Raw genomic sequence first — 14,409 nt, 5'->3', positions numbered from 1 at the left:
ACGATTAAAGCGAGATATAGAGATTTGCAAACGTAAATGTAGCATTTAATTATTTCTCTTGACAGCTGTATGGCAAAGTCACCTGCATCCAAAGATGTCACACCATCCGCTAGTGAATAAATAGCCGCGATGTGATTGGTCCAATAATGAAGCTTCTGAGAGTCCGAACGCCCTTGGGCAATGTCACTTCTCACTGTGGTGATGGAACCGACATATACTCACACACTTATATATTCACACTTACTATGTTATATATTATACCCCACCCCCTTCTTCACACTCACCAGATAGGCAATCGCAAATGCATGAACAGACACACACGCGTGACCACATACAGACACGCACACACATACAAGCAAGCACGTGCGTGCACACACATACGCATACACACAGACACACACACACACACACACACACACACACACACACACACACACACACACACACACACACACACACACACACACACACACACACATGCATGAACACACACGCACACACACACTCTCCACACTCCTGAGCTATTACAACACTTACTTTAGTGAATAGAGTGATTGACAGCAGTGGTTCCGACGAAGCACCTGCTTCCTGCTTCCTGTTTCAGGCCATGTCCCTTTATATATCCCTGTAACGATCAGCCCACTGGTTCCCTCCCTGACCCTCCCTGTTCTCCCACAGGGGGACCAAGGGTAAGGACATCAACACCATCAAGTCCCTGAGGGTCCTCCGAGTGCTGCGTCCCCTCAAAACCATCAAGAGGCTGCCTAAGCTCAAGGTAGGGGCGGCCCAGAACTCTCTCTGGGACTCTGTCTCTCTCTGTCTCTTGGTGCTCTCTCTCTCCGGATCTGACTTTCGCTCTCTGCCTGTCTCTCTCTCTCGCTCTCTCTCTTTCAATTTGACTAACAGAGTTTACATTTTTATATTTTCCTTCCCCATAAAAGACGGTTAAGATGTATGTGGCCCCCGGTGCCAAGCCTTACCCTACAGCCAGCTTGACTTTTATGTGTTCAACATAAAAACTATGTTTCATGCCAAAGCATTTCATAACTTAGACCGAGCTGCTCCATGTTTTATGACGTACTGTATGTCAATTAAATGGTCAACGTCAGTGCCGTCAGTGCCAACGTCACTGTGAGGGTGTGAAATTACGTTTTTTTATTAAAGATAGATTCATTCACAATATTAGATCAAACCTATAAGCAGGGGTGCGCATACATTTTTTTGTGAGTTATACAGGTGAGTACAGGAGATGGTCTGTGGTATTCACTCTGCATGTAGCTATGTTTTAATAACATTCTGATGTGATAAACTTACCCAGTGCGCTCATCATTTGTTTCGAGCCACGGCACATCTTGGAGCCACTTTTCGTAAAAAAAATATTTTCTTCTGCTCCGGCTCCGTTTGCCTTTTCTTTGCAGGTGGCGAAACGTCAAAGTAGACGAGATTCACTGGTAGTTTTGTTTTGATGACCGTTACGCATCCCTGATTATAGGATTTTGATTCCTTCTATCATGCATGAGGAACGATGCGACTACAATTAAACAGCTCTGCAATCCAAACGTGTCTTTTGTCCGTCCAACTGTTTTGAATCCTGCTTAACGATGGAGATCCACTCACCTGATAAAGCATAAATCACGATTAAGTAGATGTGGCGTTTGATCCACTAATCTCATATGATGACATCAAAGAGCATCCATCCATCATAATAGAAAGCCCTCACGGACCCTGCTGCCTCTCTCCTGATAAATAATCAATATAAATGCAAATGGACGCTCCATCACCAAGCCCTGAGCACACCTGCACAGTGGTCCACCAATGACAAGCCCTTCAAACAAATCCCTCCACTCAACCAGCTGATGTATGAGAAGAGGAGGATCAGACAAAAGTAATGGATCTGACGGAACAGGGTCATTGAGATGGACCAAGGATGGCAGTTGGAAGTCAAACACTCTCAGATCCTTGATTAGACCCAGGCAATTTATGTTGTATATGTTGGTTAATCAGACCAAAGTAATGGATCTGACAGAATCGATGGAATGACTTAGGGTTATGCCGATTGAGATGAACCTAGGATGACAGTTGGAAATCAAAGTCTCCCCGATGCTTGACTAAACCAAGGCGATTGACGTTTGACAATCAGGATGATGAGACTAAAGAAATGAATGGGGCACAATAGACTGAATAACTTGGGGTTATGGTAATGGAGATAGACCAGGCGTAGACCAAGCACTCAAGTATCCAGCTCATCTCGCATGGTGAATCCCTGGATGCCTACAAGTAGTCAGACCGTTAATGTATTTGAAGGTATATCGGGGTATAATAATGATCAGGGTTTGACTCCAAGCCGTAAAGTTGTGGGTTTGAACCCCCATGTCCACAGTCTAGCCTGTGGGCAAGAAGTAGATCAAGAAGAGCCTCAAGAGCCTCAAATCTTGCTTAGTTATTAAAAGTTGCTTAGTACAAACTGAAATGCACCTGTTGAAATAGTGCAGGTAGAGCCTGAGACATGGCAGTATGGCCTGTGGAGGAAGTGTTGGGCTCCTCGTCATCAGGACAGAGTGTCGGTCTCCTCTACAAGAAGGCCAGAGGGCTTGATGGAGCGGTTTCCTCCTGCAGTGTAACCACTGGCTACTAGCATACGTGTCACAGTCGATCTACAATGCACTTCATCTAGGGGCGATCACAGCACACGCTGTCCGTGCAGAACGCTGTTCAATCACAATGAGGCAATCACCAGAGGGGGAGAGAGAGAGAGAGGGAGTGGGAGGGGGGGAGAGAGATTGAGAGAGAGGAGCACTTGATCCAAGTTTGTTAAAGGTTCTCGGAGGTGATGTAATGTATTGCTGTAACTTTCTTTGAAGTGCATTTCTTGTGTGTGTATGTGGGTCTGTGTGTCTACATAATATCATGCTTTTCTATTATCTTGTGTTTCTGTAATCGTGTGTGTGTGTTTGTCTGTGTGTGTGTGTTTGTGTGTCCAAATATTATCCTATGTTTCTGTATCGTGTATGTATACGCATGTGTGTCTGCATGTCATGGTATGTCAATGTATGTCACATAACGTGTGTGTGTGTGTGTGTGTGTGTGTGTGTGTGTGTGTGTGTGTGTGTGTGTGTGTGTGTGTGTGTGTGTGTGTGTGTGTGTGTGTGTGTGTGTGTGTGTGTGTGTGTGTGTGTGTCCCCCAGGCGGTGTTTGACTGCGTGGTGAACTCTCTGAAGAACGTGCTGAACATCCTCATCGTCTACATGCTCTTCATGTTCATCTTCGCCGTCATCGCCGTGCAGCTGTTCAAGGGCAAGTTCTTCTACTGCACCGACGAGTCCAAGGGCCTGCAGAAGGACTGCAGGTACCACGCACCACGCACCGCCCTCCCTGTTCAGCAGGGGTCTGTCTTCTAAACTAATTTATCTGGGGGGTCCGCACCCAGAGGACTCTCTCATGCAGACGTGGGAGCAGACGCTCAGAAAACCCTGAGCTCTGAAAGACCCTGAGCACAGCAGAATGGATGACGCTTTAAGGATCAACCGTTGTGGCCGTGCTCAGTGTTGAGTGTAATGGCAGGCTGCGACCCCCCCTTCCAACCGGAGCCAGACCCCATGTGGGTCCCGTACCGCAGTTTAGGAAACGCTGGTGGAGTAGAGAATGAGGCTTGCAGTGTATTCCAGGAGTAGTTGGCTAATGAAAATAATATCAGCTTTGTCCAAGTTTGCCCTCATGTATTTTTGGGCCTCTCTCAGACTCCAGACGATGTTAGTTTGATCATATACTGTAAACTGTGATTGACACATAAAGGTTGGATAAGGAGCCATGTTTTATTGCAGGACTGGTTTCCATATTTCTGCTGATTGGCTATCAGGCCCACCAACAGGAAGTTCTTGAATTCCACGTCCACTTCTCTCTTAAATAACTACAATCTGCATCACCTACTCACGTTATGTGCTTCAAAAGGCACTGTAAAACACGCTGGGTTTGAATACATTTATTAGTTCCTATTGTTTCTGTGACTCTTTTTTTTTCTCAAATTCTGCAAAAGTAATACTGCAGCTCTTGAAGTTTTCAGGTATGGTTACCAATACCCCCCACTACCCATAAACCCATGAAAAAAATTATGAACTAGCCTTATTTCTCCTTCCCAGATTGACCTGGACTCAAAATTCTTTCATCATATTTATCTCTAAAATTCGATGCACCTTTTTCACCCTGGTCTTCTGCTCTAAAAATGTTTACTTTTCCCACAATTTCATAGAAAAGCCATAAGTCCACAGTCTCAACCCATTTTGCCTATATGACCATTTTGCTATATATACCCTGTATATATATATATATATATATATATATATATATATATATATATATATTGTATAACTACCATACGGCTATCATTAGGTGGATACCACTCACAGTGCAAATTTTCCGATCTGTACTCTTTTAAGAAAGCCCTTAATACTCTCGTGAAATGTGTGCTTGAAGTTTTAATGGCAATGGCTCAACGGGATAATGCCTTGTACTGGTGATCCTTAGGTTGAGTGTTCGAATCCCGATTAGTGCATTATTAACAAGCTGAATATGACATTCTGTCATTGCTACTCCTTTAAGAAACACAACATTGAACAGCACCTGAAATTCATCAGGCAATCAACATTTTGGCTCATTCGTTTCCAAGAATCTTTCTGCAAAGACACAGTATGGCATTAAGGGGAACTTCTTCGTTAACCATTTTTCCTTTATAATTAACTTTTTCGCATTAAGATTTCTTCCGTTAGTGTTCTTGACTACAAATGTTTAATTTCCCCAGAATTTAAAAGATTTTTCAGGAAAGCCCTTAATTCATTTGAGAAATGTTTGCTTGGAGTTTTCGGGATGTTGTGTGCTTATCAATAGACATTTGTACCATGTGAATGAGGCTACAGTTTAGCTTTGTCAGTGGCTCAATGGGATAATGCCTTGGGCTGGTCGTGATCCCTAGGTTGAGAGTTTGAATCGCGATTTGACAATTATGAACAACCTGAACATGACATTCGGTCATTGCTCTGCAGCCGAGTCCCCTGAAAGCTGAGGCACAGTATGGCATTAAGGGGATCATCATCATCTTTCCTTCATAATGATATGTCATATTTATATATATTCCATTAGTGTGTTCTTGACTTTTCATTTTGCTCGGACCCCGTTAATCACCGCTTGCGGCTATAGAATACAAGTGTATTCTCTACTTGTTGATTGAGGTTTTTACAGCTTCATGTTAAAAAAAAAAATTCTCTTTTCCTACCATTACTTATTGAACACTCTCCCCGAATGCATGCAGCTGAAATTTTTTACATAATTCTAGTATAATTACAAAATCAAAACCTGCGCTTATACTACCGTTTCATTTTGAAGCTATTTTTGGTGATTTTTTTGTTGGATTCAACAATCTGTCAATTATCTCCCTCAAAGCTAATTGCTCTGTTTTTCTGACTCACCTCTTCATTTTGGTTATTTTAATAATATGTATTTTACTTCCTCTTTTGCTACTACCCTCAACCCCACCCACCTCCTCCTCTACCACCCCTTCAACCCAACCCACCCCCTCCTCTACCACCCCTTCAACCCAACCCACCCCCTCCTCTCCCACCACCTACATCTCATCCTCCACCCCCCTCAACTCCACCCATCTCCTCCACTACCACCACCTCCACATCCTCACTCTCCTTCTTCACCACCACCCTCATCCCCACCCACCCACCTCCTCCAACACCCACCTCCACCACCACCTCTCCATCCTTCCTCAATCACCACAACACCACCATCACCTCCGCCACCATCACATTTTTTAATTCACCACCATGATATCATCCCCACCCTCCACCCCATCCACCACTACCACCACCGTCCACCTCCCTCCCTCCCTCCCCCCCCCCCCCCCCCCCCCCACTACCAGGGGTCAGTTCCTGGACTACGAACGGGATGAGGTGACGGCCAAGACCCGGGAGTGGAAGAAGTATGACTTCCACTACGACAACGTGCTGTGGGCCTTCCTCACCCTCTTCACCGTGTCCACCGGTGAGGGCTGGCCCATGTAAGTCTCCGCCTGCACCACACTGCGTCTGAGCCACCATACCATTGGGGAGATTTGCGTAGGGTGATACACGGATCTATTATGACATCGCTCTGATTCCAAACCAAACCATTCTGATGGTGGGGAGGTTGCTTCGTGGAGATGGTTTGTGGCCCAGTTAGGAGTAATCACAGCGCTGTCATTCTGAATCAACTCTTCAAACTTGAAGTAGGGTTAGGTTAATAGAGATGGTTTTAGCCAAAGCAGGACTCTGATTGGTTTAGTCCTTGAAGGTTTCCCAATCCTGGTAGATATCATTTTTGTTTTCCCTCTGGTTATATTGTATTTAAATACAGTTTCCTCTCAGCTACTCGCGCGAATGACTTCGGGTCCATTGAGTATCCCGAAGCTACGACATATGTGTAGCCTCAGCATATACAGCATGTTATGTTACACAACATGCTAGCGCTACATTAGCCATAGTCAATGATTAGCCGCGCCAGCAGCTTATCCATTTATGACCCCTTCTTGGAAATACATACAGAAAGATACAATTTGAAGCCTGTACGTATCATCCATCATGTTCCTTGAAGAGTAGCTATATAAATATATTAAAAACAAATATTTATCAATATTTTTTTGGTACATTTAGAAATATGATGATTCCTTCAAACCAAAAGTAAGAAGATAATCAGAGGAAACCAGAGAGTAACAATGTGTGTGAAGCAGATGTTGGCCTGATAAATTAACATATGTTAATATTATGCAAATAAACTAGATTTAAAATGTATTAATTAGTTAATTAGTCGCTTAATTAGTCACTGAACATCCAATTCGTCATGTGAAAGTTTGCGACTGCTCTCCTGGGCAGGGATCTCCGGAGCAGCAGGTGTGTCGCGTCTCGCCTGATTTCACACTCGGCGATAAGAAAAGCGCATCAGCATCACAAGTGCTTTTTCAATAAGTCACCGTGGAAACTGCCTTTTTGAAAGCTCCATCGCTTGGCTGCTGTCGCCCACGAGTGACCTCGAGTCCTCCCATATCAGTCGCATCGGTCTCTAAATTCTAGTTGGTGTATTAAGTACTTCAGCAGAGGTTTTACTCAAAGTGACCTACAGTGAATACAGGTGTACCGAGTGGATTGTACACAAAGATTTTTGTAAAAAAAAACACATGAAGCATACTTAGGTTAGCATACTAAGGCCCAATCCCATTTCAACCCCTTACCCCTTCCCCTTACCCCTTACCCTTAGCCCTTACCCTTACCCCTTAAAAACAAGGGGGAGGGGTAAGTGGAAGGGGTAAGGGGTAGAAATGGGATCGGGCCTTAAGGTTCTCCTTTAAGTATGAATTATGCTGGTAAAAAGGTCTAAGGTACGCTTAAGATGACAGTTTTTAAGCATACTTAAAAAATGACTTGAAAGGTCCCCATCCCCGTCCTGGTCCCCTCCCCAGGGTCCTAAAGCACTCGGTGGACGCCACCTATGAGGACAAGGGGCCCAGTCCGGGCTTCCGCATGGAGACCTCTATCTTCTACGTGGTCTACTTCGTGGTGTTCCCCTTCTTCTTCGTGAACATCTTCGTGGCCCTCATCATCATCACCTTCCAGGAGCAGGGGGACAAGGCCATGGCGGAGTGCAGCCTGGAGAAGAACGAGGTGGGTGGAGGTTGGTGGAGGTGAGGCTGGAGGTGGTGGTGGTGGTGGTGGTGGTGTCAGTGGGTGGGGTTGGTGTGTGAGGGTGCTGGGGGAAATGGGTGGGGTTTGTGGGGGATAATCAAGGGGGTAGATGTGGATGGAGTCGAGGTGAAGGTTGTATATTTACCTTCTATTTTTATTTGGTATTTCTCTTTTCAATTTTGTCTTTTTCTGTCTTTCAATGATTGTCCTTTAAATGTCATTAAAATGTTATTCCTGCCTACGTGAAGCACCCTGAATGGCCTTTGCTTTTGAAGGGTGCTATATAAATAAATGGCCGTGCCTTATTTTTGGCCAGCAATCAACGTTTGCTTGCAATTTGCTCTTTTGGATGCAGAGCACTCTAAAAACATGCTACCTGGGGCCGTACGTGTTGCCTTTACCGATTTGGACTTGTTTCAGATGTATTCTGAAGGTTAAAAATAAACATGGTAGCAGATCACTTGATTACTGCAGTACTTTGAGAGCTAGTGATGTTGAGGGTAAGTTATATCCTGTGTTCTTGTTCCTTCTTGATTCTTTCTTACTTTCCTTCCATCGTTTCATCCATCCCCCCTCCCTCCCTCCCTCCCCTTCTTCCTCCCATCCCACCCTCCCTCTCTCCCTCCCTCCCCTTCTTCCTCCCCTCCCTCCCTCCCTCCCTCCCCTTCTCCCTCCCTCCCTCCCTCCCTCCCTCCCTCCCCCCCATCCCTCCCTCCTATCTCCTGTGTATACCACCAGAGGGCGTGTATAGACTTTGCCATCAACGCCAGGCCCCTGACCAGGCACATGCCAGAGAACAAGGAGTCGTTCCAGTACCGGATGTGGAAGTTTGTGGTGTCCCCTCCGTTTGAGTACGCCATCATGACCATGATCGCACTCAACACCATCGTCCTCATGATGAAGGTTTATACCTCCATTTTACTTTTCACTTACCTAGAATGAGACCTTTTTGTATCACCACCCGGGTGCAATGATAGATCAATCAAAATTTGTATTTTTGGTAGATGGCGTGAAAATAGAAGATTTTCAAGGCTGATTATTTTCAAGGCCTATGTTGCAGTTTTATGTAAAAACCAGCAAAGATCATCGCTTTATTCCTCAACACTGTATCCTATCTGTGTCACCCCAAAAATGGGGATATGTGTCGATCCATAATTACGGTGTCAACTACTGCTACAACTTAAAACTACAAAAATGATAGGTATCCACAAATACTCTGTGAACACCTAATGAAACAAACAAAGGCCAACGCTGTAATCTGAGTGTGGCAGATGACTGAGCGTGGTTCCCTTCCCCCTGTCAGTTCTACGGCGCCCCAGCCCCCTACGAGGCCATGCTGAAGTACCTCAACATCATCTTCACAGCCCTCTTCACCCTGGAGTGTATCCTGAAGATCATCGCCTTCGGACCCCTGGTGAGCCACGCCTAACCCAGACCGTCTACTAGGGACAGGAGCAGGGGAGTGGAGCGGTTAGGGTGAAGGAGTTCACACACCGAGGATAGTGTGGTTCAAACCCCCTCATTTCTAAAGTGGAAAATGTCTTATTGAAGACAGTATGTCTCTTTGGATAAAAGCGTCTTCAAAATGACTAATGACGTTTTCTGGGATTATGAATTCAGGAAGGGCTCTCCCGAATCCGTCTATTTTTCCTCCTAAAACTGTGGAGGTCTGATCTCTGTCTAGAGAGGGTCCCTCAATGGCCCGTTTCCAAGGGTTACAGTTGTCACGGTGAGGGGGGGGGTGGGGGGGGTTTATGATACAGACCAGAGAACCAACGGATGGTGTGAGGAGCAGATGGAGGGATAAGGGAGAGAAAGGGAGAGACAAGGGGGCTGAGCAGGGAGAGGAGGCCTGAAGGAACACCTATCCCCCGCCCTCAGTGCTCTGTCTCTCCGCCAGCAGGCAGGTTACAAGGACCATTTATTTAATGAGCTGCTCTCACACACCGCCTACCTCCACCTGCTAGGGCCTCCACCGCAGATTGGGCTCAGAGCCGCCCTTAGGCAGACACACTCTCACCCCCGCACACATACCAACACACATGCACACGCACACACACACACACACACTGCTTTGACAGAGAACACCTTAAGCCTGAATCTAACCAAAGCAAATGACTATATAATAATCAGCCTGTCATTCCATCTGTCTGTGTGTCTGTACCTCTCCCTAATGGTTTTTCGGTCCACCTCTGTCTGTTTCCCCGTCTGACTCTATCTTATCTGATTATCTGTCCATCTGTCTGTCTGTACAACCATTTGGTTTTTTTTGTCTGCCTGTCTGTCTTCTTTACCTCTCTCTGCCTGTCTGTCCTCCTCTCCGGCTGTCGTTCTGTGTGTCTCTCTCCTCCGTCTGTCTGTCTGTGGCAACAGAACTACCTGAAGGCGGCGTGGAACGTGTTTGACTTTGTGACGGTACTGGGCAGCATCACGGACATCTTGGTGACGGAGTGTAATGTAAGACAGCCCACTCCACCTCCTGCAATGCCCAGAAGCTTGAGCTTATCTTCCTATTGGCTGAGCTCAGACCAAGATAGGGTCCAGCGATAGGGTTCATACTCACGACAGCTGAAATGCAGAAAAAAGCTCCATACAAATCATGGAAAATGTCATTTCTAGAGTTGAATCACCTTGCGGCAATATTGTGCTAGTGTTGCGTATGTTAGGGTGGAAAAACCTTTTTCTTTGAGTTGTCATGGTTTCGACTAGACTAGAATGTTTCCCCACCTAGCTAAGCCAATATGGCCGTTAGGTGATATTAGGTAGATTTAAACAGTTATTACGTTTAAACACAATAATAATCATAGCAGCTATGTTGTTTGGATTGGGTGGCGTAATCTGTTCTACATTCTAACAGACGGACACATACGTTCTCAATATCCTCGGCATATATAACGGCACCAATTTGGCATTTCACGAGGAGTTTGAGGTTCCATTTGCGGCCGAGTCTGTCTGTGTTTGTGTGATTGTTTCTGTGATGGCCAGCATCTGGTATTTCCTCTCTCTCTCTCTTCCACCCTTCCCTCGACGGTGGTGCCGCTGTGGTTCTGTCGCTCTGGTCGTCTCCTCGCCGTCCTCCCCTCCAGACGGTAAGTGGCTTCTCTCGCCGCCTGCTGATTCCTCTGTTTTGGTTTTCTATTCTCCTTCTCCGCTCATCTTTGTTGTAAGGGCTTTAAATGTCCCCCTAAACCAGCTGCTGTCCACCGAGCACCTGCTGCTCCAATAGAGGACTGGTTGAGACGTACCCTTACTCAGTCACGATCTGGGGACTGACTGACATACTGGCTGAATAAAACCTGCATGTTCGCCCCCTCATTAAAGGGCCCCTATTTTACCACCGGGTGTGAAGTTCATGAGCCATTACAAGCCATTTCAGAACAAAGGGTCATCCAGAGGTCGACCCTTTGTGACTTAACTAGCTGGGACACTCCGACTTGGGTTGCACAAAGGGGTAGGTTAAGTGAAGGCTTGTAATGGCTAATTAGCCATCACACGTGGTGGTTGACATGTAACCTTAACGTATGAAAATGGCCAGCTGCTGGCTTTGAGATTCAATATTCTACATTTTATTTTTATACTCGAGTGAATAAGACGCTATATTCCATCACTTGTTCCTAATTTGTTTAGTGAGAGTCGCTTAATTAGTCCCTTTGCGATCGCTCAATATTTCATAGTTCATGTTGAAATGTAATATTGGATTCACTTTATAATTACTGAACATTGAGCTTGCCATAAATTATGTGCTCTCTCTCTCTCGCTCTGTCTCTTTCTCTCCACTCTCTGTCTCTCTGTCTCTGTCTCTTTCTCTCTATCTTTTGCACTTTTTATCTCTCTCATTAGTTGGGGAGATAAACACGTTCAAATCAAAACATAATCTTTGATTAATTTCATAAATAATTAGCACGTCCAACTTCCAGTCGGCCAGAAGACATGTAGGAGGCACGATGCAGCCTTTGAGGGTGAAATGATTAAACTGCAATGTACGAGAAAATGATTCAGCAGTAGGCAGAAACCTACAGTGGAGGAGGAAGCTAAGCTAGGCTAAGCTACGCTGCGCAGTCGTGCCTAAGCCTTTTTTGCATGTCTTTATACAAATAGAGTAGGTTTAGATCAACTGCAGGTTGTACACCAATAACCATGAGAATGCAACCCTTAACCCCTAGCTGCTTCTTAACGCTCTGTATCTGCATTCACTGAGAGTGGAAGTGGGGTTGGGTTAGAGGGGGCCATGTGGTAGAGGGTGACAGTCCTCTGTGTGCGCCCCCTGCAGGACAAGCTGATCAACCTCAGCTTTCTGAGACTGTTCCGGGCGGCGCGGCTCATCAAGCTCCTCAGGCAGGGCTACACCATCCGGATCCTGCTGTGGACCTTCGTACAGTCCTTCAAGGTACACACACACACACACACACACACACACACACACACACACACACACACACACACACACACACACACACACATTGCGGCAGACACACACACCATCAGAATCCTGCTGTGGACCTTCGTACAGTCCTTCAAGGTACACACACAAAAACACACAGACATACACACACACACACACACACAGACGTGCACACATGCATACACACACACGCATGCATGCAAAAAAGTACTTGATTCTATATTGTAGCTCTTAAAAGCAGGGTTCTATTGCCGCTTCCTGAGATAAATGTAATGTAATGTAACATACACACACAAACACTCACATGTATGTACTTACACATACCCCCTGTTGAGGAAGAAAACAAGACCCGGATTTATTAGCATGTGGAACACAGTGATGCAATAAAAGGAAGGCTCAAATGGCAGGCAATACACTATATCAGTAGTGTGTATTGAACCACTGTGTGTGCGCGTGCTTTTGTGTTTTTGTGTGAGCGTGCATTTGTGTACATGCTTGCATGAATCCAGTCACTAGGTGAATCGAACCAGGGTCTTTGGCTCTGCGTGCATGAATCCAGTGTTTTGTATTGAGCCAGAGTGTGTGCGTGGGTGTTGACCCAGTCTGTATGCGTTTGTGTGTGTGTGTGTGTGTGGGGGTTTTATTTAGTACTTGTGTGTGTGGGTGAATGTTTGAGTGTGTATGTGTGTGTGCGCGTGTGTGTCTTTGTGCATTTGTGTACATGCTTGCATGAATCCAGTCACTGTGTGTATTGAACCAGGGTCTCTGACTGTGCATAAATTCAGTTTTTCGTATTGACCCAGAGTGTGTGTGTTTTTTTTGTTTGCGTTGACCCAGGGTGGGTGTGTGTACGTGTGTGTGTGTGTGTGTACTGACCCAGTGTGTGTGTCTCTCCCCAGGCACTGCCCTATGTCTGCCTCCTCATCGCCATGCTGTTCTTCATCTACGCCATCATCGGCATGCAGGTGAGTTACCACCCAACACGCACACTGACTGACTGACTGACAGGCAGACAGGCAGACAGACAGACAGACAGACAGACAGACAGGCTGGCTGACTGACTGACTGACTGACTGACTGACTTTATTTTTACTATTATTTCTTACCATTTTTATTCCTCATAGAAGACTCTAGTACTTTGCATGGTTTCCACATTGCGAACAACCTCAGCCGTTTAAATCTTCCTGAGCCCCCTGCAGCATTGTGGTTAACAAACAGCCCTGCGTTCAGACTTTACAGTCCGTCCAGGGCTGCCCAACATTCCCCCTATAAAATAATAAGCAGAGAATCTCGCAGTGCCTCTTGAACATCTTTGTGAGCAACCGCACTGCAGACCCGCCTCCCCTCGGCTTATCAATGCAATCTACATCCCTCTCCACCACCGACACGCAAACACAGCCTCCATCTGGACCAGCTCATCCATAAGGTCTCCTCCACAGCCCAGCTCCTCACTGCCGTGTGTACACTGAGCGAGGCGTTGGATCAATGCTAATAGCATCCGCAGCTATAGGAGCCAATCCTTAAATCAGCATACACTCACACAAACAAGGCCTGCCTCTCAGAACGAGAACACAGGGAACAAGGCATTCTGGCATTATTGTCATGTCTTCTGACTGCGAAGCTTCCTTCAAAAAATGTGGCACAGTATGCCCCTTTATGACACGATGAATGGGAAATAAATAGACTGCATTTATACAGCGCTTCTCGAACTGGTTGCAGTTCAAGGCGCTTTACAATGTTTCCTCACCTTCACCCATTCTTAAACTCATTCTTGCACACATTCATACATCAACGGTGGTTTCAACAAAACACACACACGCACACACATACAACGTACATTAATTAACCATTAATTAACATGAATTATTGTAGTAGTAAGCATTAACCAACAGTAACAAGCATTGACTGATAGTGTTCCTTTTTACTAATGGTGTCCATGTTAACTACGGTAATGGTGTTCATTTTCACTAATGTATTTATTTATACATTATATAATAGGGTAACTAACTAACTAACTTAACTTAACTCACCTAACCTTACCTCTTTGCTAATGCTATATAGTAAAGCTATTTACTGCAATCGTGTCATGTTAATTAATGGTTTATTAATGAGCCATTATTCTAAAGTGTTACACACACTCCCAACTGTGATTTACTCCTTCCCCGACTACATAACCGTTAATATCTGTGATTGACAACAACATCAACAACACTGTGGCAAAGTGAGGTCACGTGGCAGACAGCGGATGACTGGGGGTCCGTGGGTGTGTGTTGACCCCGGGGGGAGGCTGCGTGT

The 14,409-nt window shown here is 45.5% G+C and overlaps 1 protein-coding gene across 1 annotated transcript in view; it reads left to right on the top strand.

The window, feature by feature from the left end:
* cacna1bb (calcium channel, voltage-dependent, N type, alpha 1B subunit, b) overlaps positions 1-14,409 on the top strand; it is a 119,908-nt gene that overhangs the window by 82,469 nt on the left and 23,030 nt on the right. The window contains exons 25-34 of the mRNA XM_030341792.1: positions 679-775; positions 3,186-3,346; positions 5,918-6,055; positions 7,490-7,691; positions 8,451-8,615; positions 9,016-9,126; positions 10,086-10,169; positions 10,799-10,801; positions 11,983-12,099; positions 13,014-13,079. Of these exons, the coding sequence (XP_030197652.1) occupies positions 679-775; positions 3,186-3,346; positions 5,918-6,055; positions 7,490-7,691; positions 8,451-8,615; positions 9,016-9,126; positions 10,086-10,169; positions 10,799-10,801; positions 11,983-12,099; positions 13,014-13,079 (1,144 nt within the window). The remainder of the gene's footprint in view (positions 1-678; positions 776-3,185; positions 3,347-5,917; positions 6,056-7,489; positions 7,692-8,450; positions 8,616-9,015; positions 9,127-10,085; positions 10,170-10,798; positions 10,802-11,982; positions 12,100-13,013; positions 13,080-14,409) is intronic.

This window comes from Gadus morhua, chromosome 19, assembly GCF_902167405.1.
Source record: "Gadus morhua chromosome 19, gadMor3.0, whole genome shotgun sequence".
Lineage (NCBI taxonomy): Eukaryota > Metazoa > Chordata > Actinopteri > Gadiformes > Gadidae > Gadus > Gadus morhua.
The sequence above is the reverse complement of the archived record's forward strand: the minus strand, read 5'-3'. Positions and strand labels throughout refer to the sequence as shown.